The 24586-nt window shown below is 44.0% G+C and overlaps 1 protein-coding gene across 5 annotated transcripts in view; it reads right to left on the reverse strand.

Annotated features, from left to right (window-relative positions):
* The window catches only part of TNRC18 (trinucleotide repeat containing 18), a 366965-nt gene that overhangs the window by 27335 nt on the left and 315044 nt on the right, over positions 1–24586 (reverse strand). For all 5 annotated transcript variants that reach the window (XM_040357106.1, XM_040357109.1, XM_040357105.1 and 2 more), the window contains 2 exons: positions 16882–18056; positions 6017–6238 (listed from right to left, as the gene is read on the reverse strand). In XM_040357106.1, coding sequence (XP_040213040.1) covers positions 6017–6238; positions 16882–18056 — 1397 coding nt within the window. The remainder of the gene's footprint in view (positions 1–6016; positions 6239–16881; positions 18057–24586) is intronic.

A 24586-nucleotide genomic window follows, 5' to 3' on the forward strand; every position in this document is an offset into this window, starting at 1 on the left:
CGGTATGCATGGCCATTGATTTACGGTATTTTAAATTATTTTTAATACCTTTTAAATAAATCCCGACGAACTAATTGTTTTCATTTCATATATTGCTTTTTAATATTTTTCTTCCATGTGGGAATACTATCCCCTGTTTTTAGCTGACCGACCTCCCACAATTGGTCCGTCGTATGGAATAGTATATTAAAGTTTTTGACTGAATTTTACTTTTGGTCTCATTTCACGTTTTTAATAATGGTTTTACCATTGTGGTATTGTTCACGCCATGCCACTGAACTATTATGGCAATTTGTGTTACTGCTACGCCAGTATCTGATCTTACACATTTACCATTCATAATGTCAGATCAGTGGTATTAGGCTCTGTCCAGCGCAAGTTTGAAGTCCATCGAATAGGACTTCAAGAAAATGGCGCTGTGTTTACTTCCGGTCCCCTGTATTAAAAGGTCGGATTAAACAGCCAATCCAGATCCCTGATGAAGTCACGAGACGGTGACGCAACGCCGTAGGACAAAGAACCGCGTGATACAGGCAACCAACCGGAGGCCAGCAGACTATATCCAGCTAGCTATACGCCGCGTTCGATACTGGGCGGCTAGTTCAAACTGTACCGCACCTGTATGAAATAAATAAGTTTCAATTCACCTGGACGTACTTCACCATTATTTGGCACCCTTTCTTCCCACTGAGCCCTACCTGCACACACCCACGGATTGGAGGACATTACATCCGAGGACCATCCATCCTACCAGGATATCGGTGGAGTGCATTTGAAACGGGGGACTGGTGACGCTGAAGCGGCAGGAGAAGACAGCATTTGCCCTCTATGTGAACAAACCACTGGATGAAGGTAAGGGCATTGTGAGACTGCTGCTGGATTCATACACCTGACATAGAAGACCCATTTCCCATCCTTTCCCATCTAGTTCAGCTATTTTACTTTCAGTGACTTGTGCAGTTGCACATTCCATATTGTATCTGTTATAACATTGATTATTTGTTCGTTTTTATCCATTTCTCCCTTTATCCATTTTTTTTCTTGTTTTCCACTGCCTTTTTTCCTCATAGATGGTATTGTCACTATATAATTTGATTTTGCAGTCCATTTGTCTTTATCACCTTGTGGGGTGATTTGCTGTTGTAGTCTATCAGACGACTGCACGGCTCATTGATTACTAGGCTTGCACTGATATTATATATATATATATATATATATATATATATATATATATATATATATATATATTTTTGTTGTTTTTTGTTTAAACTGTAGCGCTGATCACCATTTTTTTCAATATGAATGGACACAACAGAGAGGATTGTCCATGGACATGATAAAGACTGTAATAGGGAACTGTACAGTTTGTGGAGAAGTGCGACAATGGCCATTGCAAAAGTACCACTTATCCCCAATGTTCCTCCTGTCCCCCAATTATCCCCAATGTACCTCCTGTCCCCCAATTATCCCCAATGTTCCTCCTGTCCCTCTAATGTACCTCCTGGCCCCCTAATGTTCCTTCTGTCCCCCGACTTATCCCCAATGTCCTTCCTGTCCCTCAACATTCCTCCTGCCCCCCCCACTTATCCTAAATGTCCCTCCTGTCCTGTCAATATTCCTCCTGGCCCCCCAATTATCCTCAATGTCCCTCCTGTCCTTTCAATGTTGCTCCTGGCTCCCCAATGTTCCTCCTGTCCTCCCAATGTTCCTCCTGTCCCCCCAATATTCCGCCTGTCCTCCCACTTATCTTCAATGCTCCTCCCGTCCTCCCAAATGTTCCTCCTGTCCCCCACTTATACCCATTATTCCACTTATCCTTATGTCCACCCTCACCCCCCACTTATTCCAAATGTCCTCCCACTTATTCCCAATGCCCCTCCTTCACTCTCACTTATCCTAAATGTTCCTCCCCCCCCCCACTTATCCCCACTGTCCCACCACTTATCCCCAACGGAAGGGAGGTTAGGGGGTGCAATTACTTGCCTTGCCCCGGGTGCTGACAACCCACGCTACGCCACTGTCTACGCCTCCTCCTCCTCTGCCCTGTCTCCGCCTCCACCACCGCCCCATCTCCGCCTCCCCAGTACCTCCAGCCAGCGATGCCGGCTTTTTTCCAAGCCACTGACTGTGCATAGTGGAAGAGATTGCTGACAGCTTTTTGGGCATTTTTTTCCCCCATCCAGCGGGCTGCGTCCTGTGGCTTGTCTTAATAAAGTGTGTGCTGCTATTTTACAGTTATGGTGAAAAAAAAGCAAAGTACTGATACTAAACACAGGAGATCCGCCCACAGAGGGATGGTACCAATATAGCCCAATAAAAAGAAAAAGGTACTATAGCCCAATACAAAGGGAGGGAGCCGCCTTTACAGGGAGGTACCAGCGCTGGGCCAGATAGGAAGGTAGGAGTACAGATGTGCGGAATTTTTAGATGCAATCCTGACCCCTGCACTGTATACGTAGCGCAATCCTGACCCATGCACTGTATACGTAGCGCAATCCTGACCCATGCACTATATACGTAGCGCACCCGGCCCTTTGAGGGTAACCATACTGCTGATGCGGCACCCGATGAATTTGAGTTTGCCACCCCTGAGATGGAGTGAACCTCCAAATCCTCGTTGAGGCCTCCTGGCACCATACTTCACAGAGTGTATATCCAAAAAGTTTCTCTTGCGCAAGAGCGCTGAAACTCTTCAGATTTCAGAAGGCTCTTGGAGATGGTTTCCAATACCTAAACTCGAAGGCCTTTAGATTGTTGATGGTGAAATTCTAGAAAATGTCTGACAACACTACGTTTGTCAGTGCCATCTTCTACTGACCGTCTGTGTTTGCCAAATCTCTTTCTTACGGTTCTAATAGTTCTGCCTACATAAAGTAGGTTACAGGGGCAGGAAAGACAAAAGATGGCAAAATTTGGTGGAGCAGTTTTAAAAATCAAAGATGTAGGTCGTAAATTATTTTTTGTTTAAAGGTAAGGCAGTTGTATTTGCGGCACTGGTACATGTCCTTGAAGGACAAGAAGGTAAGGGTGGGTCGTATAGGTGGTTTTGCATTTTTTTTAGTTCACTTGGGGTAATTCTGCTGCTGCGAGCTCGTCTGTAGGAAATTTTGGGCTTGTCTGGAATGGATTGTAAATGGGGATCTTCTTGGAGTATACTCCAATGTTTGAAGATGTGTTCCATTCTCCTATGTTGGGTTTGGTATTGTGTTGTATACCTGAGCGGCCGAGGTGTGCTCTCAGATCTGGATTTGGTTACAATGGAATTAGAGTTACGTCCATGGAGGTACAGATCGAATGCCTCATCTACCAGCTTAGGGGGATATTCCTTTTCCTCAAATTTTTGTTTGAAAAGGGTACCCTGAAGGATGTAGTCCTCCTTGCGTGTGCAGTTATGTTGAAGTCTACAAAATTGGCTCTTCGGTATGTTGGCTGTCCATCTTGGATGATGGCAGCTCTGAAAATGGAGATTGGAGTTGCCCGATGTGGATTTGGTGTAGTTCATGGCATATATTGTAGTTTGGGTGTGGCATAGCTCAAGGTCCAGATAGGCTAATCTGTCTGGGTCACAGACATGTGTGAAGGAGAGGCCACGCTAGTTGGTTGGAGTTGCATTATGAGACAAAGGATTCTACCAACGATCTTGATCCATCCCAAATTATGTCATTGATGTATCGTACGTAGTAGACAATATTTTTGGCATAGGGGTTATCCTTCCAGAGTGGTCTTCCCAAAAACGTATTGCCAGGTTGGCATAGCTAGGGGCAAAATTTGCTCCCATGGCCGTGCCTTGGGTATGTATGTAGAACTTGTTATCAAACTGGAAATAATTATGAGTGAGGCAAAAAAGGGTGACAGCTCTGATAAATAGGGCTTGTTTTTTGATGTTGATGTGTGGGTCTTGGTAGAGAAAGTGTTCCACTGCTCGGAGTCCAACTTCACAAGGAATGGAGGTATACAGAGATGCCACATTGAAAGAAACCCACAAGTAGGTACTTTCCAAGGGATAGATCTTTAGGGTATCAAGAAGATGGATACTGTCTCGGATATATGCTGGTAGTTTTTGGGCTAGAGGTTGAAGAAAGGTGGATTGACTAAGCGCTTATGAATTTTGGGCAGATGGCCAATATAAGAATATAGCGTGCTTCTCAAACTGAAAGCTAGAGAGACATCCATTAGTCGGTTGTTATAGTGACATATAAAAGGACTTATGCCTTAAACATGAGGGACTTCAACATGGATTAACACCTCAGCAGGAGGAAGAATCTGTAACCAGCCAAGAAGAAAGATACCCGATTTCCAACTTAAGCAACTGCTTAAGAAGCCTGAGTCCTAATTGTCAATGGAGATCACGTACACACTGTAACCGAAGTTAAGTAACTTTTAAGCGTATTTCTACTGTTAGAGACCATAATTTCTGCTTATTTGCTAGGCATCTTTTTTGATATATCCGTTAGTCTTGATTTGTATTCCTAATATTGTAATAGTTTTGTATGTACAGCATTTTTGTTTAGTAAAAGCACATTTACACACTGCAGAGGGAGGTTTGAGTTTCCTTGCTTACACCACAAAGTAACTTTGCTAGATAGATGCACGCAAACACCTGTTCTGTACAATAAATATATATTGTTTAAAAAATAAATAAAAAATACACCATATTTGTAAGCCTGGTCAAAATATTTTTAACATTTCTACATCCTCACGTATTTCCAGGGCATTGGCTTCAACAAAATGGCCACTGAGTTTAAAGTGATTGTAAAGTTTCGTTTTTTTCCCCCCTTAAAAATAACAATGTTATACTTACCTGCTCTGGGCAGTGGTTTTGCATAGAGCAGCCCTGATCCTCCTCTTCTTGGGTCCCTCTACAGCTCTCCTAGCCCCTGCCTCTTGACAAGTGCCACCACAGCAAGCAGCTTGCTATGGGGGCACCCGAGCCAAACCGCAGCTCTGTGTGTCCATTCAGACACAGAGCCCCAGCTAGGCCCCATCCCCTCTTTCTACTCAGGATAGTATTGGGGGGGGGGGGCTGCTGCACACAGAAGTTTTTTTTTATCTTAATGCATTAAGATAAAAAAAAATTCTGCCTTTACAATCACTTTAAAGTGATCATTTATTTTAGTCCTCAAAGGAGGCGGCTATTTTTTTATAGCACATCTCCTTAAGGCCCCTTTCACACTGGGCACAGGAGGTGCGCTGGCGGTATAGCGGCGCTATTTTTATCAACGCTATACCCTCATTTTTACCGTAATATTTGCCCGCTAGCAGTGCGGTTTTTAACCCCCGCTAGCGACCGAAAAAGGGCTAATACCGCCAGCAATGCGCCTCTGCACGCGGTTTCCCATTGCTTTCAATGGGAAGGAGCAGTGGAGGAGCGGTAAACACCCCCGCTCCTTCACCGCTCCAAAGATGCAGCTAGCAGGACTTTTGGAGTGGTCCTGCTAGCACACCGCTTCAGTGTGAAAGCCTTCGGGCTTTAACACTGAAGAATGCAGGGCAAAATGTGTCAGTGTGAAAGGGGCCTAATATAAGGCAAGGGAGTAGGAATGTAAACATCTGGAGTATTTTGGCAAGACAGTGTAATTTTAACTTCTGAGACATCTTTTCTATATGGGCCAGTTTATGTAAAGGGTGAACTTTAAGGAAATTCCATTTCTGCATAATCACTAATCTGTGTATACTGCCAAGTGGTTCTGATTTCCTGTAACCCTCTACCAACTGTAGCCTAATGTCTATAGTTTCCCAATGGTTGGACATCTGCTATGACATTCCCATATACTGGATAATGGTCAAACTGTCACAGCAATCTTCTGCTTTATCCAAAGGCCGAACTTGCCGATCAAAGTAACACTGCCATCAATAGCATGGATTTTTTTCACAATATTGTATAAATAATGTAAAGCATTAAAAATGAATAACACTGCATGCAATGAGAAGAGATTTAGTACATACTAAACACATGAATGCTTTTGCAGATAGATTGTTTTCAGATATCTACTAAATGTACCTTACTATCATTTACCTTTTTTCCAGGACAAGTCTCCTCTGGATGATAGAACCATTTCACCCTCACAACCATGTTATTTCCCCAGGACTCCCACATGCTTTGAATGCATCCTATGTAGGGGAGATTTGGACGTCCGGCAGATAAGAACACAGCACAATCCCCAATCCGTATAATTTCCTTTCCACGGACTATTGCTTTATAGAATAACTTCCGAGCCTTTCCCTTCATTCCTCTCCTCTGTGAAACATCAATCCATACATTCTGGTTAAATGTATTTAATAAAAACATCAAAAATATATTGTAATATGTAACTCTGATGTTTCTGAAATTTCTGAAGTTTGAGATGATCTGGAAATCCTGTACTGATGATCTCAAACATGGAAACTCCAACATTCACCTGTACTACTCAAATTCACATGCTGACAATTTTAAATTATGTGAGAAATAATAGATCTGTACCTTAGCCACTTAAGGACAGGAAGGATTTACCCCCTTAATGACCAGGCGTTTTTTTGTGATACGGCACTGCGTTGCCTTAACTAACAATCGCACGTGTGACGTTGTACCCAAACAAAATGTAAGTCCCTCCCCTCCCCCCCCCACAAATAGAGATTTCTTTTGGTGATATTTGATCACCTCTGCGTTTTTTATTTTTTGCGCTATAAACAAAAAATTGTGACAATTTTGAAAAAAGAAACAACAATTTTTTTACTTTCTGCTATAATACATATCCAAAAATTTTTTAAATATATAAAAAAACGAATTTGTTCAGTTTAGACCAATATGTATTCAATTAGCCGGATTCAGAGAGACTTACGCCGGCGTATCTAATGATACGCCGCGTAAGTCCATGGATGTGCCGTCGTATCTATGCGCCGTATTCTTGTACTAAAATACGCCTGAATTTCGGCTTCCTACGACCGACATAAGTCTCCTACGCCGTCGTATCTTCGGTGCATATTTACGCTGGCCGCTAGGGGCGCTTCCATTGATTTACACATCGAATATGTAAATGAGCTAGATACGCCGATTCACGAACGTAGTTGCGCCCGGCGCATGAGTATACGCTGTGTACGTAAGGCGTAAAGATAAACCACCAAATAGGAGGCGCAGCCAATGCAAAGGTATGGACGACGGAACAGCCGTTGGATTTTACGTTGTTTACGTAAGTGGTACGTGAATGGGGCTGGGCGTAGGTTACGTTCACGTCGTTGCCATTGAGCCGTCGTATCTTATGGCGTAAATTCGACGTGATTCTGAGCATGCGCCGTTCGATCGGCGCTTCATTTACATGGGGTCACGATTCATTTAAATACAACACGCCCACTACCTGCCTACTTTGAATTAGGCGGGCTTACGCTGGCCCATTTACGCTACGCCGACGTAACTTAGGGAGCGAGTGCTTTGTGAATACTGTACTTGCCTCTCTATTTTACGTCGGCGTAGCGCATATGAGCTGCAAAGATGCGCCGCTCTACCTGAATCCGGCTATATATATAAAAAAAAAAGTGATCGTGCCTATAAACTATGGGACAGAGTTAGGCCCCGTACACACGTCCGAGGAACTCGACGGGCAAAACACATCGTTTTGCTCGTCGAGTTCCTTGTGAAGCCGCCGAGGATCTCGGCGAGCCAAGTTTCCTCATTGACTAACGAGGAAATAGAGAACATGTTCTCTATTTGGCCCGACGAGATCCTCGTCGGCTTCCTCGGCCAAAAGTGTACAGACGACCGGGTTTCTTGGCAGAATACGGCTCCGATCGAGTTTCTGGCTGAATTCTGCCGAGAAACTCGGTCGTGTGTACGGGGCCTCAGGGACTTTTATTTTTTTATTGTTTTTACTGGTAATTGCTGCGATCTGTGAGTTTTAACAAGACAGACAATGCGGCGGACAAATCTTGACCCCAAATTACACTTTTTGGGACCAATGACATTATTACATTGATCAGTTCTATAAAAATGCACTGATCAATGTATAAATTACACTGGCAGGGAAGAGGTTAACACTGTAGGGGGGATGGGCTGCCTGGAACATGACAGAGAGAGATAGCTCTTCCCTATCACTGGGAACAGCAGCTCTCTGAGATGTCCTCTGTCAGAACGGGAATGGCAATGGCAGATCCCAATTCTGCCTCTGTATACAGCGAGGGTGGGCGGCTGGTGAACACAGAGTCCGCCAGTGTGCACCCGCAACCTTACATGCACGGCCCGACATACAGGAACGCCGGCTTGCGCAGGAGAGCCGACCTACCGCAGTATAGGTATGGCGGTTGGTCGGCAAGTGGTTAATGGTATATTTATTCATTTATTTTATCCCTTACAATTATATAAAACCTTGAATACTATACTGTTTAAGAGATATTCTGATTTATGAACTGCATTTTCATTTATGTCTATTTACTCTACGAATAGTCTTATATTAATTTGGATTTTGATCCTGTACAATTTTGTACATAAATTATTACATATATAGCTTTCTGTTTTCACCAACCCAATCAAGCGTAACCAATTACCGACCGACTCACATCTTTTTATAGGGGCAGAATGGCACCCCTGCGTGAAACCTTGTACAGGTTTCCCTTTAACAGCCGCCAGAGGGCACAAGCGATCACGTGCACTAGAGCCAGCACAGTGATTTGTGTGTGTAAAACACACAAATCCCTGTCCTGTCAGGACAAAGGCGACATGTCGTTTGTTCCTACTAAGAACAAAGAGATGTCTCCTCCTCCAGTCAGTCCTATCCCCCTACAGTTAGAACACACAGAGAACACACATTTAAATTTTGATCGCCCCCTAGTGTTAACCCCTTCCCTGCCAGTCACATTTACACAGTAATCAGTGCAGTTTTATAGCACTGTCGCTGTATAAATGTCAATGGTCCCAAAAATGTGTCAAAAGTGTCCGATCTGTCCGCCGCAATATTGCAGTACCGCTAAAAATCGTAGATGACCGCCATTACTAGTAAAAAAATAAAAATGCCATAAATATTTCCAATAGTTTGTAGATGCTATAACTTGTGTGTAAACCAATCAATATACGCTTATTGAGATTATTTTACCAAATATATGTAGAGGAATATATTTCAGCCTAAACTGATGAAGATTTCTTTTTTTAAATTGGGGATATTTATTAAAAATATATATATATATTTTTTTTTTCAAAATGATCACTTTTTTTGTTTTATAGCGCAAATACCTGCAAAATAAAGCTCTATTAGTGGGTAAAAATAATGCAAATTTCGTTTAGGTATAGCGTCGCATGACCGCGCAATTGTCAGTTAAAGCGACGCAGTGCCAAATTGTAAAAAGTGCTCTAGTCAGGAAGGGGATAAAATCTTCTGGGGCTGAAGTGGTTAATTTGGGCTTGGCCATCATGGAGATAAAAGTGAAATGTGACCAGGTATGAAATGTAGATTTGGGAGTACATTTTCACTTAAGGCTGTAGTTTGCCAAGAGCCCAGGTGCCAGTTTTGTGCAGGTTACCCACGCTTTCCTCATAGACTTCCATTAGACCAGCCATTTGTGGCGCGTTTTCTGAAAGTACACACAAGTCCTGCATGCTGCATCTTTGGTGCACTTTCAGAAAACTTGCAATCTAATGAAGTCTACCCGCAAAGCATGGGTAACCTGCGCGGAAAATGCAGTTACAGCACGCTACAGGGAAACTGTAGCAGATCAGTGTGAAAGCAACCTTATTCAAACAACTTGGCTTAACAGGCATTTGCATGACTTGACGGTCAGAGGTTTTAGACAACTACTGTCTGTCTATATAGTGCTGTATAATCCCCTGGTTACCAATGTTTATAAGGACTTAGATATACTATATATTATAGTAAAGAGGGTTATTATTGTGCCTAAATGAATAGACTACCATGGCAGAATACCAGGGTTTGCAAAGAAAGGTCAATAATAGGCTGGTAAGATGTTAGGCCCCATCAAAATGAGGCCTAGCCTATGATTTCTAGTTCAGTCCCTACTTAAATATCCTAAAATTAATCTGGTCGCCACCTTAAGGGAATTAAAAGAAAAAACAGTGTCTATAAAAGAAAGCTAATCAGTATTTACCTGTCCTGCTGCACATGCTAATGAGCACAATGGTTTTAAAGAGGTACTGCTGCTGAAAAATTATCTGCATGCAACACTTCTGGGATTGTTGGATGCCTGGCCTTTCTCTGCGCTTTCTGGTTCCATCTACTGGCCCCATGTAATTACTACAGACTTTAGTGAAGTAGAGGCCGGCAAAGTAAATCACAGCACTCAGTGGGGAACCATGCATTATATAACACTTTAATTAAACAGACCACAGCAGATAGAACTATACATTTCTCCATGAGGGACACAGCTTGATGGCATTAAGAGTTGTTGGCTTACACTGCCCCTACAGATGCCCCTACAAATTCTCAGGAAATTGGATGTCTTCTTTTCACTTGTTTTTGGAAGATTTTCTACTATCAACAGTTACTGATAGATTCGTTCCAGATATTTAGAAAACTGGATATCTTTTTGATCAGTGAACAAGCACTGGTAGATTCATGCCAGATAAATTACAGTTGGAAGCTTTCGTTGTATACACAGAGCACACGGTTTTTCAAATGTTTCCATATTGGTGTTCACTCTGCAACAGTTCTACATTCCAATCGGTGAAGGCCCGGTCTATATTCAAAATATCAGGACTTTACCCCAAAGCAGAACTTTACCCAATAGGGGTAGTTCCGCTCGCCCTCCTCCTCCTTTATATTTGGCACATATCTTTTGGGGGAGAACAGGTACCTAGTTTTGACAGGTACCCGCTCCCCCATTTACAGTCAAATGGTCATGGCGAGCTGAGCGGAATTTCATTCCCCCCCACGACCTTCTGAAACACATAACAGGTCCCAGAAAGCTGCAAGACCAATCAAATGGCACGTCGCAGCGCAGCTATTGCATGCGTAGTGAGCAGCCAACTGTGAAGCCACAAGCCGTCACAGACGGCTGCCCACAGTTAGTATGCTGGTGCCGGCGATGAAAAAACTGGTCGTGTGGGGCCAGCATGGAATCTTTCAACGATGCCGTCTTCCTGTATGTTGCACTTAGTGACGTTTCTGCAGCAGAAAGCAAGAAAGGTGGGTGGCACGGATGAACACATATTAAGAGCAAACTAAGCCGTGGATCTGGATACCGCTGCATAGTGGCAAATACTATGAATGCACAATATCCCAGAGGGGTGAGCATTTCTGGTGAGTGCATTACCTCTAGGGGCACTGTAAGGAGCACCAGTCACAAAGGATATATGATTGAAGAGCACCCGTTACTTTGGAACATTTATATATATTTATTTGGACTGCATATATTTACTTTCCAAGGACTGTATATATTAATTTCAAGCACTGAGGGGTCACATATGATTGAAGAGCACCTGTCACTTTGGATTTTTACATAACGATTGTGTACATTAACTGATTCTTAGCACTAGTGATTTTTTTTTGATTGCACTATTTGCACATGAGTTATGTTTGGCACAAGTCACTCTACAATTAACGCACTCAAGTTTGTTTAAATATATAAAGTACGGGTTAGAGAGTGTCACACCTACTTCGTTTTAAGCCTTTCAAACTATGAAAACAGTTTTTTTTGTTTGTTTAGCAATAAAAAAAAAAAAAAACCCCAGTGGTGATTAAATACCACCAAAAGAAAGCTCTATTTGTGCGAAAAAAAGGATAAAAATGTCATATGGGTACAGTGTAGCATGGCTGTGAAAATGTCATTCAAAAAGAGACAGCACTGAAAGCTGAAAATTGTCTTGCGCAGGAAGGGGGTATATGTGCCCAGTAAGCAAGTGGTTAAATAGAAAAAGAAAATATATTTTTTAATCAGTTGTCAGGGTTTACTTCTCGACTTGTTTGTTATTCCAGAAGGTCCGAAAATAAATTCTGTGGTTTGCAGTTTCATGAATTCTAAGTGAAAGTTGTACAAGCCTATGAGTTGCAAGAAAAAAATCGGGACTGTGACATTATTGCGGACATATCCAACACTTTTGACACATTTTTGGGATCATTGGCATTCATACAGCGATTAGTGCTATAAAAATGCACTGATTACTGTGTAAATGTCACTGGCAGGGAAGGGGTTAATACTAGGGGGCGATCAAGGGGTTAACCGTGTTCTCTAAGAGTATGTTACTACCACAATCCAGAAAAGGTAAGGAGCCACGCCGTAGGCCAGGGCCCTCCTTTTCCACACTTTACTTTTTCGTCCGTCCGGGTCCGCAAGTAAGCGTTCCCAGGCCGACAAGGTGCCCGCTGAGGGACAGAAGCGTCCCTGGTTTTGCAAGCCAAACAAGCCTGTGAGCAAATCTACAGCTGCATGAAGGTTTGCCCCCACCCGACTCTCGGGTACGGGGGTCACCTTCGGGAGTTTGCAGCTCGGTGGACCTCCCTCCTTTCCGACCAATGGGTTTGCGAAGTGGTGTCATCAGCATACAAGATCGAGTTTCTTTCTTGTCCAAACAGGTTTTTTCCCTCCCTCCTTGATCATCTTCCAGCGCGTCGGGATGCCCTGTTTGGGGCAGTGCAAGACCTGCTGAGGCACGGGGTGATAGTACCTGTGCCATCACCAGAAAGGTTTCAGGGATTCTACTCCAATCTGTTTGTAGTCCCAAATAAGGATGGGTCCGTCCGATTCTAGATCTCAAGGCCCTCAATGCTTTGTAAAAGTACAAAGGTTCAGGGTGGAATCAGTTCGCTCTGTGGTCACTGCACTCCATCCGGGGAATTTTCTGGCGTCCTTGGATATCAAGAATGCATGCGTGCATGTCCCCATATGCGTCAGGCATCAGAGGTTTCTGCTGTCTGCGGTCGGGGACAACCACTACCAATTTGTAGCTCTCCCTTTTGGCCTGGCATCGGCACCAAGGGTTTTCACCAAGGTGCTCGCCCTGATTCTGACTTTGCTGAGACAGCGAGGAATCGCAATCGTGTGCTACCTGGACGACCTCCTTCGGAGAGCATCTTCTGCCTCAGAATTAGAGGAGGATGTGGTGATAGCCAGTCAGACTCTTTGGGAATTCAATTGGGTACTGAACCTCCAGAAGTCGGTGTCGTCTTAACGCTTGGAATACCTAGGTTTGATTCTGACCTCCGCAGAGGCGAGAGTTTTTCTCCCTTCGGACAAGCTGCAGTCTCTTCAGGCTTCGGTGAAGCTGTTGGCGTCCCGCAGGCTTTTGCATGCGAGTCCTGGGTCTCATGGTGGCCACTTTCGAGGCGGTACCGTATGCTCAATTCCACACTCGAGTCTTGCAAAAGGAGATTCTGTCCAAATGGGACAAGTCTACGTTGTCTCTGGATTGTCGGATTCGGGTGAGCCACCTAGTCAGGGAATCCCTGGTCTGGTGGCTGAGGTCTCCGGTCCTTCAGTCCGGGAGGTCGTTCCTTCCCCTTCATTGGACAGTAATCATGACGGACGCCAGCCTGACCCGGTTGGGGGGGGAGTTTGAGGCGTACAGTCGGCACAGGGTTGCTGGACGCAGGAAGAATCCTGCCTGCCGATCAATGTGCTGGAACTTCGGGCGATCAGGCGGTGCCTCTACACATGGTCATGGAGGCTGCAGGGACGCTCAGTTAGGATCCAGTCAACCATCAAGGAGGAACGAGGAGCACCACGGGAGGGCGTCATATGACGTCCTCGACTTTGTGCAGTGATATCTGAATGATGCCTGCAGCTACATGCATCATTCAGATATCGCCGTCTTCAGCCGCCGATTCTGTACACGATAAGAACGATCAAAGCGGCGGTTGATCGTTCTTATAGGCAGCGGGAGGCAACGTCCCCCCCTCCCGCTGCCATCCGGTGCTTCTCCAGGCTCCCCCGTGCCATCGGGGGCCCAGAGGGTGAATTGGTCGGCGCTGCCTGGAAAGCATAGAGATGACTGGTGACCAGATGGTCACCAGTCATCCGTCGGAGGCCCGGGCGCAACGTTATGACGTCACGCTCGGTACCCGGAAGTAAACAATGCCGCAATCACGGCTGTCGGCATGTGATGGGTAATTTTCCACCGATTTCATGCTTGTAAGCCTGGAGGAGAGATGTGGGGTCTTATTGACCCCACATCTCTCCATAAAGAGGACCTGTCACACTGATTCCTATTACAAGGGATGTTTGCATTCCTTGTAATAGGAATAAAAGTGATCAAAAAAAAGTGTAAAAAAAAAAAAAAAATTAAGTAAAATAAAATTAAAACAAATTTCTTTTCAAAACGCCTGTCCCCGTTATCTCGCGCGCAGAAGCGAACACTCATGCAAGTCCCGCCCATATATGTAAACGCCGTTCAAACCCCACATGTGAGGTATCGTCACGTGCGTTAGAGCGTGTGCAACAATTTTAGCACTAGACCTCCTCTGTAACTCGAAAATAGTAACCTGTAAAAAATGTTAAAGCGTCACCTATGGAGATTTTTAAGTACCGAAGTTTGGCGCCATTCCATGAGTGTGCGCAATTTTAAAGCGTGACATGTTAGGTATCTATGTACTCGGCGTAACATCATCTTTCACATTATACCAAAAAATTGGGCTAACTTTACTGTTTTGTTATTTTTTAATTCATGAAACAGTTTTTTTCATAAAAAAAGGCGTTTGAAAAATGATTGCGCAAATACCGTGCAAGAAAAAAAGTTGCAATGACCGCCATTTTATTCCCTAGGGTGTCTGCTAAAAAAAACATATAATGTTTGGGGGTTCCGATTAATTTTCTAGCAAATAAATTGAGATTTTTACATGAAGGAGAGAAGTGCCAAAATAGGCCCGTTGGACAAGTGGTTAAGGTTTGTGGCCAGGTCCAAAGATCCCTGGGTGGATGCGGCAGACGCTTTGCTAGCTCCATGGGGGCAGTATCAGCTGATTTATGCCTCCCCCCGCTAAAACTTCTCTCTTGTCTGCTTTGCAGAGTGGAGACAGAGGAGATTCCGGTGATTCCAATTGCCCCAGATTTGCCTCGGCGTCCCTGGTACGCCAACATGGTTCGGATGGTGGTGAATTTTCCTTGGCGACTGCCAATGCGAGAGGACCTTCTGTCGCAAGGTCCTATACTTCATCCTGCTTTACAATCGCTGGCTTTAACGGCATGGCTGTTGAAAGTCAGGTGCTAAGGGACCGAGGTCTGTCGGATTCGGTAATCTCCACTATGATGAGGGCGTGGAAGTCGACTTCTCTGAAGATTTATCATCGCACATGGAAGGCCTATATCTCCATGTGTGAAGAGATGGGGTAGTGTACGCATACATATTCGGTTTTCAGGAACCTGCTATTTTTGCAACGGGGAGTGGATCAGAAACTTGCCTTAAGCACCATTAAGGGGCAGATATCAGCCTTGGCTGTCTTTTTTTAGCGTCCCTTGGTGGCTCATTCACTGGGGAGTATGTTTGTGCAGGGGGTTCGACATGTGGCCCCTCCAGTTCGACCACCACTACCTCCGTGGGATTTGAATTTGGTGCTCTCGGTACTTCAGAAACCGCAGTTTGAAAACGTTAGAGAGATCCCCCTACTTTCTCTCTCAGAAAGTAGCCTTTCTGGTGGCTATTACATCTGCCAGGAGGGTTTCTGAGTTGGCGGCCTTGTCTTTAAAGTCTCCCTACCTGATCCTCCACAAGGATAAGGCGGTGCTACGCTCGCAACCTTCGTTTACTTCCTAAGGTTGTTTTTTCGGTTTTTCATCTAAATGAGATTACTTTGTATTCCTTGGATGTGGTCCTGGCTCTGCGGGTGCATCTGTCAGCTACAGCTCAGTTTCGGAGGTCGGATTCACTGTTTGCGTCAGTAACTGGTCCAAAGAAGGGCCTGGTGGTCTCGTCGGCCACCATTTCTCATGGATTAGACAGATCGTGATCCAGGCTTTTGCCTTAAAGGGGCGGGCAGCTCCCTTTCCTGTCACGGCACATTCGACCAGGGGAATTGGTGCCTCCTGGGCTTTCCGACATCAAGCGCCCGTTTCTCAGGTGTGTAAGGTGACGACCTGGTCGTCTGTTCACACTTTCACTAAATTTTACAAGGTTGATGTGGGTGATTCTGCGGATGCTTCCTTCGGCCACAAGGTTTTGCAGGCGGCTGTTTAAGGTTGCAACTCCTCCTTTGAGAAGCTCTGGTTGTTTGGGTGGAGTTTTTTGCTTGTTGTCCCACCCCTCATTTTTTTACACTGCTTGGGGACATCCCTAAGGTCAAGATTAAAGTGCTGTGTTCGTCAATGAACGAAAGAGAAAATAAGATTTTTGTACTCATCGTAAAATCCCTTTCTCTGAAGTTCATTGACTGACATAGCACCCACCCCTCCTTTTTTTGTTTGTACTGCTTTTTGACGAACTGAGCTGCTGGTTGCAGTGTGAGGGGCTATAGCCAGTAGCACCGCCCCCTGGGCGGTTCTGTGCAGTTTTTGCATGTTCTGCCTAGTCCTCTCCTGTAGGTGGCGATATAACCCTAAGGTCAAGATTAAAGTGCTGTGTCCATCAATGAACTTCAGAGAAAATAATTTTACGGTGAGTACAAAAATCCTATTTTTTTGACCTGCTACAATTGGTGAGGTAGCAGGGGTTATAGCCTTAAAGGGACAGGCCTTCTGTTTTTTTTGTGCATAGTGCCCATTTTTCCTGTAGGCAATAGTATAACCCTTTTTTGCTTAATGTCGCTTGAAGCTGTGTCCCCCAAAAGACTTCGAGAAAAAGATTTGAGGGGGGGGGGGGAAGAGTACAAAAATGATTTTGTTTAAAGCAAACACATTTTTTATGTTTATATGTAGATAGATAAATATATTAAATAATTAAAACATTTAGTTATGTAAGTAAATCAAAGCATGTTCTAACCCAGCTGTATAAAAATGGTGAATGTACCATTAATAGCAACAAGTAAAACTTCCAATTACCTGAGTGGGCTTTCCAAACCACTTCCAAAGCTGTCTAGCAGGCAGAAATGCAGCAATTTTTGGCCTGTTCTCTACTGACGGTAGTCTCTGTCTTTTGGCCAGCTCCTTGGTTGTAGGAAGATGTATTCCTTCTCTTTTCTTTGGTTTACATTTACTACTTCTCAGTTGCTCTGGCTTTTGTTGCTTTATGTGCACAGCAGTCTTAGAAGTGTTTTCAGATTTTACATATTTGCAGCGCTGCTTTTGAGGAGTATCTTTAAGAACAGAAGCAGTCACAGCATCATCTTCTGAGCTGCTTGAGGATGCTTCATCTGTTAAAGATGATGATGAACTGGAACTTGAAGATGAAGACGATGACGAAGAAGATGAAGAAGAGGAGGAGGAGGATGATGATGAAGAAGAAGAGGAGGAGGAAGAACTGCTGCTGGTAGATGATGAAGATTTAGATGTTGAAGATCTAGAACTATGTTGATTTTTGTTTTGTCTTTTGCTTGAGCCATCTTCTTCCTCAGATTCTGAGCTACTGTTGCTGCTTTCCAACTGTTTTTCAGTCTTCTTGGTTCCACTTTTGCTGCAGGATATGTTTAAGTTGCTGCTTGTATGGTCAAAAGTTTCAGAGATATAAGTTTGTTTTGCTGTGCAAGGCGTTGTTTCAGAAGGCTTTTGCTTAGGTTTGCTAGAACTCACACTAGAATAACATTCACCTATCACTTTCTTACGATCTCTTTTTGATGCATTATTAGAATTCTCATGCCTCATCATTGCTTCTTTTGTTTTCTTCGTCTTTGGTGACATAACTCCTTCACGGTCCAGCTTCACAAGTAGTTGAGCTTCCTTTTTATGATAGCTGTTGCCAAAAGAAGCAAACTCTCTTTGTTCCTCTAGTTTCTGTCTCCTTTTTGCTTTTAATTTCCCTATTAAAACATCTTGATTTAATCCACTTCCTGTTATTTCATGATACAGTCCCCCACTAACCAAGCTCTTAGACACTGAACCAGAACAAAAGGTTTTGTTAATTTTTTTATGCTTTCTAACAATTGGGTCAGTGGGACTCTCTGATGATACTTGAGGACATTCTGAATCTATATCTGAATTCATCAGCTCTAGCTGTTTTTCTTCTATCTTCTTGGCTGTCCTTGAGGATTCTTTAAATATATTTTCTTGAACTGTTGTGTCTAAGAAAATAAATATAACAATAGAAAAATAAATAATTGCATTAATCCACACATAATCCTGGAAACTGTTGAGCCAGATCATTTTAACTACAAAATTTAAACTTAAATAAAATTATAGACCAAAAAATCCCTCTCAAAATGTAAACACTATCCACATCCTTTCCAACATTTAAAGTATATGAATACCCAGAACTGAAGTATTTAGTTCCGCACATTTGTGTCATATCGCTCAGCAATTATAGGTTTTACTTTTGTTTTGGACTATATGACAATTACAACTACTAATGCAACTTAACAGAGCACCCTAACCTTTTTGTGACCAGAGTTTTTCAAAGCTTGGATGCCTAGTATGCGTCAGCTTACTTGACAAGAACTTACATTTTTCAGTTTGACATCGTGTCTGAGAACTAAGAACACACAGTTGTGCAAGGTTAATTAAAAGAGATGTATGTTTTTTGTTTTTTTAAAGAATCATACTCATCTAGGTGTATGCAACATCAGTCCAATGCTGCATCTATCCCCTGGCACCTCTAACACTGAGAACAAAGGCATCAAACACCGCCGATCGCTCAGTTCTCGCAGCTCCCTGCTCTGCCCCCACGCTCACTGGAGCACTGGGTTGTGGATGGGGCAGGAGTGGCCACCTCAGGTTTTGAGCGGCTCACTGAAAGACTGAGCTGGCGGTCCAGGCATGTGGGCGTATCCCGACTTTATTGTCATGATCTTGGTCAAAACTAGACTGGCTCTGTAACTTCAGCCAGCTAAAAACGGGTCACAGGAGTGAATAACGAACTGTACTCCTGTGATCCACAGGAGAAGTACCGCCAAACAAGCTTTGGCTGTACTCCCTTGTGGAAACATATTTTTTTAATGAGGACTTTGCCCAGACTATTATCAACAAACTAATTACATTTTCGGTAAGACAATGTACTTACAGTATCTAACAAAAGCGAGTATACCCCTCATATTTTTGTAAATATTTTACTATATCTTTTTACATGACAACACTGAAGAAATAACACTTTGTTATACAAGCTGTACACTCTCACTACTTTACATTGTAGCAGTGTAAATTTGCTGTCCCCTCAAAGTAACTCAACACAGCCATTAATGTCAAAGCCGCTGGCAACAAAGGTGAGTACACCCCTAAGTAAAAATGTCCAAATTGGGCCCAATTAGAAATGTAGTTCCAAAACATCTGGGGTGCCAAGGTTCGCCTTGGCATAGGCTATAAGAAGATTGGCAAGACCCTAAAACTGAGCTGCAGCACGGTGGCCAAGACCATACAGCACTACAGCTACCATACAATGATTTAACAGGACAGGTTTCACTCAGAAAAGGCCTCGCCATGGTCGACCAAAGAAGTTGAGTGCACATACTCAGCGTCATACCCAGAGGTGGCCTTTGGGAAATAGACATATGCGAGTGCTGCCAGCATTGCTGCAGCAGTTGAAGGGGTGGGGGGGGGGGTGTCAGCCCATCAGTGCTCAGACCATACACTGCATTAAATTGGTCTGCATGGCTGTCGTCCCAGTAGCAAGCCTCTCCTAAAGATGATGCACAAGAAAGCTCACAAACAGTTTGCAGAAGACAAGCAGACCAAGGACATGGATTACTGAAACCATGTCATGTGGTCTGATGAGACCACAGGACATGGTTCCAGTAATCAATCGGGTGAGGAATATAAAGACAAGTGCGATACCCTTAATGAAGTCACATGATCTGTGACGCAATGCGTCGTGAAGAGCCGGGTGATGTCACTTCCGGTCACGACCGAGACCGGAAGTTTTGTTAAGCTGAACATCACTATTTTAAACTGTAAATGTGCTGCTTTGTCTAATAAATATTACATTGGATTACTACACCATGAAGACCTTTTTTGTTGAATGTGAACTGCGTATGGTGGAAAGGGAGGACCCGTAGAGAGATCATCAGCACCAGTGGAAACCCTATTGTCTATCTGACTGGATGTCCCCTGAAGAAAGGATTTCATTGCCTTGGAGTCACATTTATACAAAGGCTTTACTAGAACTGTAAGTCGAAGGTGAGAGGCTGGGGCAAACCACTGGCACACTACGGATGTGGAAGCATTTGGACAAACTGGATTCCAGTGGCGGCTGATGCTCAAATTTTTTTGGGGGGCGCAAACAAACTGAAAAAAAAACATCAATTGCAGTCACTGTGTCCATCAAATGCAGCCACTGTGCCCATAAATTGTTGCCACTGTGCCATCAAACGCAGCTACTGTAACCATCAAACGCAGCTACTGTAACGATCAGTTGGCGCCAGTGCGCCCCACTAATTGCCACCAGTGCGCCCCCCCCCGGAACTTACCTGTCTCAGCGCAGTCCTCCACGCACCCTCCGAGTCCTTGATGTCTTCTCCTGTCCTCTTCCTGTCTTCTGCTATGATTTTATGCCTGATAGGCGTCCAATCACAGCGCCCGACGCTTCAGCCAATCAGGTGACGGGTAACCAGACCCAGTGCACCTGATTGGCTGAGAGGCAGGTCAGTGTTAGGGAAGTGATGTATTAGATTCCCAAAAACAACACTGTGTAAAAAGCGAATGCACAGCATTGTGCCCGCTGTTTACCAATTTGGAAGCCTATTAAAGCCCAGGGCTCTAATCAGGATGCCTATTAGAGCCGACAGCTCTAATCAGGAACTTCCAAAAAATGGCGCCCGGCAAGGGGCCAGACACCTCAATAGGGGGCAGAAGCGGCGACAATAGATTCATGTAATGCATGAATCTATTGGTGATAGAGCGGTGCAGGAGAGAGGGGGCGGCACTCCTGCACCCTCTAAGGACGCACAGCCACTGCTGGATTCCCTTTTGCACAAGCACTTTAATTATGAACTTTGAGATTAGGCACATTTATTCACTGCATTGTCACTTTGATATTGTTGCACTTTATGTTGTGTGAAGAAAAGTTATTTATGAATTTTTGTGTACAGTTACACATCAAGTATTATCACAAAGACAAGTGTGTCTTGCCTACAGTCAAGCATGGTGGTAGGAGTGGCATGGTCTGGGGCTGCATGAGTGCTGCCGGGAACTGGGGAGCTACAGTTCATTGAGGGAACCATGAATGCCAACATGTACTGTGACATACTGAAGCAGAGCATGATTCCCTCCCTTTGGAGACTGGGCTGCAGGGCTGTATTCCAACATGATAACAACCCCAAAAACACCTCCTAGACGACCACTGCCTTGCTAAAGTAACAATGGCTAAGTAGCAAAAGGCCCACATAAAAGACAAAAGGGGACAACTAACCCTACAAACAGTAGAAGCACCTCATGGCCAGAACAAAAGACAACCATCTGGCATTCGTTAATATGAACTTAATACAGGTGGTAGCTCCATACAAGGAAGAAGACAAAAGTTAGGTGCTCGATGCGGCTCAAGAACCCAACCTCAACAGGAAAATGGGCTTGAGCAGGAAAGGCAAGACTCTGAATCCCTGAAGACAGAAGCCCTTATAAAGGGGCAAATAACCACTCAGATGAGTGGAAACAGATGTTGGAACCCCACAGAGGAGCTCCCTGCAAAGAACAAGGAGGATAATAGGGGTAGGCACAGAGAGAGCCACAGATAAGGTGGCTGAGCCCCGATCCCCTGGGGGAGCAAAAAGGGGGAATTAAGCTGACCAGCAGGACTTGGTAGGAATTGAATTCCCCGAAAGTCAATATGAAAGAAAACACAAAAAAAAAGAGTAGAATGTCTTGCAGGCTACCCGGTTCCCAAGTGGTAGAAATAGGAAGGAGGGAGGTCAGATTTTAGGGAACCCAAGGAAGGGGATTAAAAACCCCTTTAGAGGGGGATGGTTTAGGATAATAAGATGTCCTGAAAGAGTCCCAGCAGGCAAGATACTGTGTACAGAAGAAAATACATCAGAGAAACAAATAACTTAGATAAAAAAAAAGGATCAACACTTGCAGTGGCAGCTGGTGTTTTTTTTTCTTTTAGGGGGAGGCCGGCAAACAACCAGAGTTGGCCAGCAGCGCACCCCCCGCACGCTAATCACTTGCTACAAACCCCCCCCCCCCATTGGACTGCGTGGACTGGCACCCTACAGGTAAATCAGGGGGTCGGCGCCTGTGCGTCCCTAATGGATGGGCTGCCGCTGTACACTAGGTCAATAAGATATACTGGAAACCCAATGATTTGCTCTAGGCTACTAGGTTCTAACCAGATAGGATGTTGTCAATGGGAAACAAAACACAACCTTATAAAAGGCTCCCTCGCCAGCTAGCATGGGAAGTTTTACTAGCAAGAGTTCAAAGCAAAAAAAATGTATCTGCATGGACAAAATTGGAGGGGAGGGTTGCAGCAGAACTCGAAACAGAGTCTGGGGGCTGACGGTCATTCCATGGCAGTGCTGAGTAGCAGGGTTTTTGTATAGTGGAACAAAAGTGTTGGCCGCACATGGAACACAATGTTTTTAAAGTTTGCTGCATACAGCACTTTGAAGCACAAGGAATCTTTGTGTGCCTTTCTAGAAGGAAGAAGGAAGGAAAAATAAGTTAAAACGACAAACGTTTCAGGTTATTGTCAGTGGACTATCCAATTTGCCTTCAGTAGTGGCAGTGAGGCGTTAACAAGAGGAAGGCTTTAAAGCAACAGTTCTGGACTTAGAATAAGAAAGTTTGCCACAAACAGAAGAAAAATTAGATGGTAGAATAGGGGATGAATAGATTTAATGCATTTGGCAGGGGATGTCTATTCCATTAGGGACTGTGAACATGGATGAGGACTGAACCCCTTTGCCTTTATTGCTGCCTCAATGATGCATAGCATTCTCCATCGTGTCTATACAGAATAGTAGGGCTGAGTGCAAGAACTGTATTCTTGCAGAAAGATGAGGATTAACTATAGCAGGAGAAAGTTCACTATTTATGTCTCTAGCCCAGTTCACCATAGTCTGAGCAACGGAAAAGATGGCAATGGCTGGCTGTGGGGCATAGCCTGCTAATGCAAATAAGGAATTCAAAGGGGTCTCCAAATGTCAATAAAATTAATCTTTAAAGGACAGTATACCCTTGAGAAAAACTGTAGATTAAGAATTTAGTGCAAGAATGGCCAGGTCCACAGTGAGGGCAGAACCATTTTGTTGAAATCTACATTCATGAGATACAAGGCTTCAAAAGGTATCAGGCTGCATTCACACCTGAGCATTTTCAGCTCGTAAAACGCCTAAACAAACACCCAAGAAGCAAAATTCCATTTATTTCAATGGCACCTGTTCACATCTGAGCATTTGGTCACCTAAAGCAAAACACGAAAACGCCTTAAGCTCAAAAAAGAACATGAGCTTCTTTGGGGCAGATTATAGGTGTTTTTCTGCTTTTTACATTAGTGACCTATACAAAATCTTGGTAAAAAAATGCAGCCTCAGAGTTTCACCAATCACTGTATAGGGCCCACATGCTTTCTACAAAAAGCCCTTTTTTTTTGCATTTGTCCACGTGCGGGGGTGAGCAGGGCTAAGCGTATCTAACCAGAGACCAGTATGCGTTGCTTACTTGCTTTGATTAGAGAGTCCAGAGTAAACAGCATGCGACAAGGAATTATGGAAGTAACTTCTTTAAACTGCGGCAGTAAAAAATCTTGAGACGCCTCAGCTGTCTGCATCTCCCCTATTTTCTGCCAACCTGGTTTTAGCATGTGAATATAGTCAGGCAGAGGAGCAGAAGAGTGCTTGTGGCGTACTAGTCCCTGCTAATTTCAGTAGTGGCGGTAGCCTCTGAAATAGATCAGACCTTGTGGCAGTTAGTTCTGCCTGAGACAGGCTGCATGTTTGACTATAAGGGAGCCTGAATCGGGGGTTGAAATGATGTTGGTGTATCGACTGATGAACAGGGCCTTCAGTGCACCTGCCACTGTCTCTCGCATAGATTCCTGCTCCTGAGTGGCAGCAATCCTACCATGCCAAATGAGGGTCTTTTCCTGCCGGGTACTCAGGCAAAAAATGTCTAATATGAGGGAATCATGATCACCCATGCACTAACAGAGTTCCAGTGGCTGTGGTTTTGATGTAACAAATGGGCGAACCCAACAAGGATTTTTGCCCAATCACCTGAAGGTGTCAGCATATAACTCATGGTCTATGAATCGATTTCTGTGTACTGTACAAGATAAAACAATATACATATTTTTTACAAGCCGCAAAAGGAGCTTTAAAACAACCCCTACATACTTCTATAGCTGTTTTAATGTGAAGGTATTCATTCACAAAAATCACCACAAAGATTCTATAGTCCATTTTCAGTTGGTTTCTAAAAGCGTAGGAAAAAACTTGTTGATTGTCTACATTAGAGGGCTGGCAGGGTGCTCTCAAAAAAGGCTAAGATTCCTCTGCGGGTATTAAATGTGAAAAGGAGTTTCTGCACAACACTCATAGATACAAAGATGAACAAGTATTTGTTTAACCACTTCAATACCGGGCTTTTATACCCACCTCAATACCGGGCCTATTCTGGCACTTCTCTCCTACATGTACTAATCATCATTCTTTTGCTAGAAAATTAC

The sequence above is a fragment of the Rana temporaria genome, chromosome 6, assembly GCF_905171775.1.
Source record: "Rana temporaria chromosome 6, aRanTem1.1, whole genome shotgun sequence".
Lineage (NCBI taxonomy): Eukaryota > Metazoa > Chordata > Amphibia > Anura > Ranidae > Rana > Rana temporaria.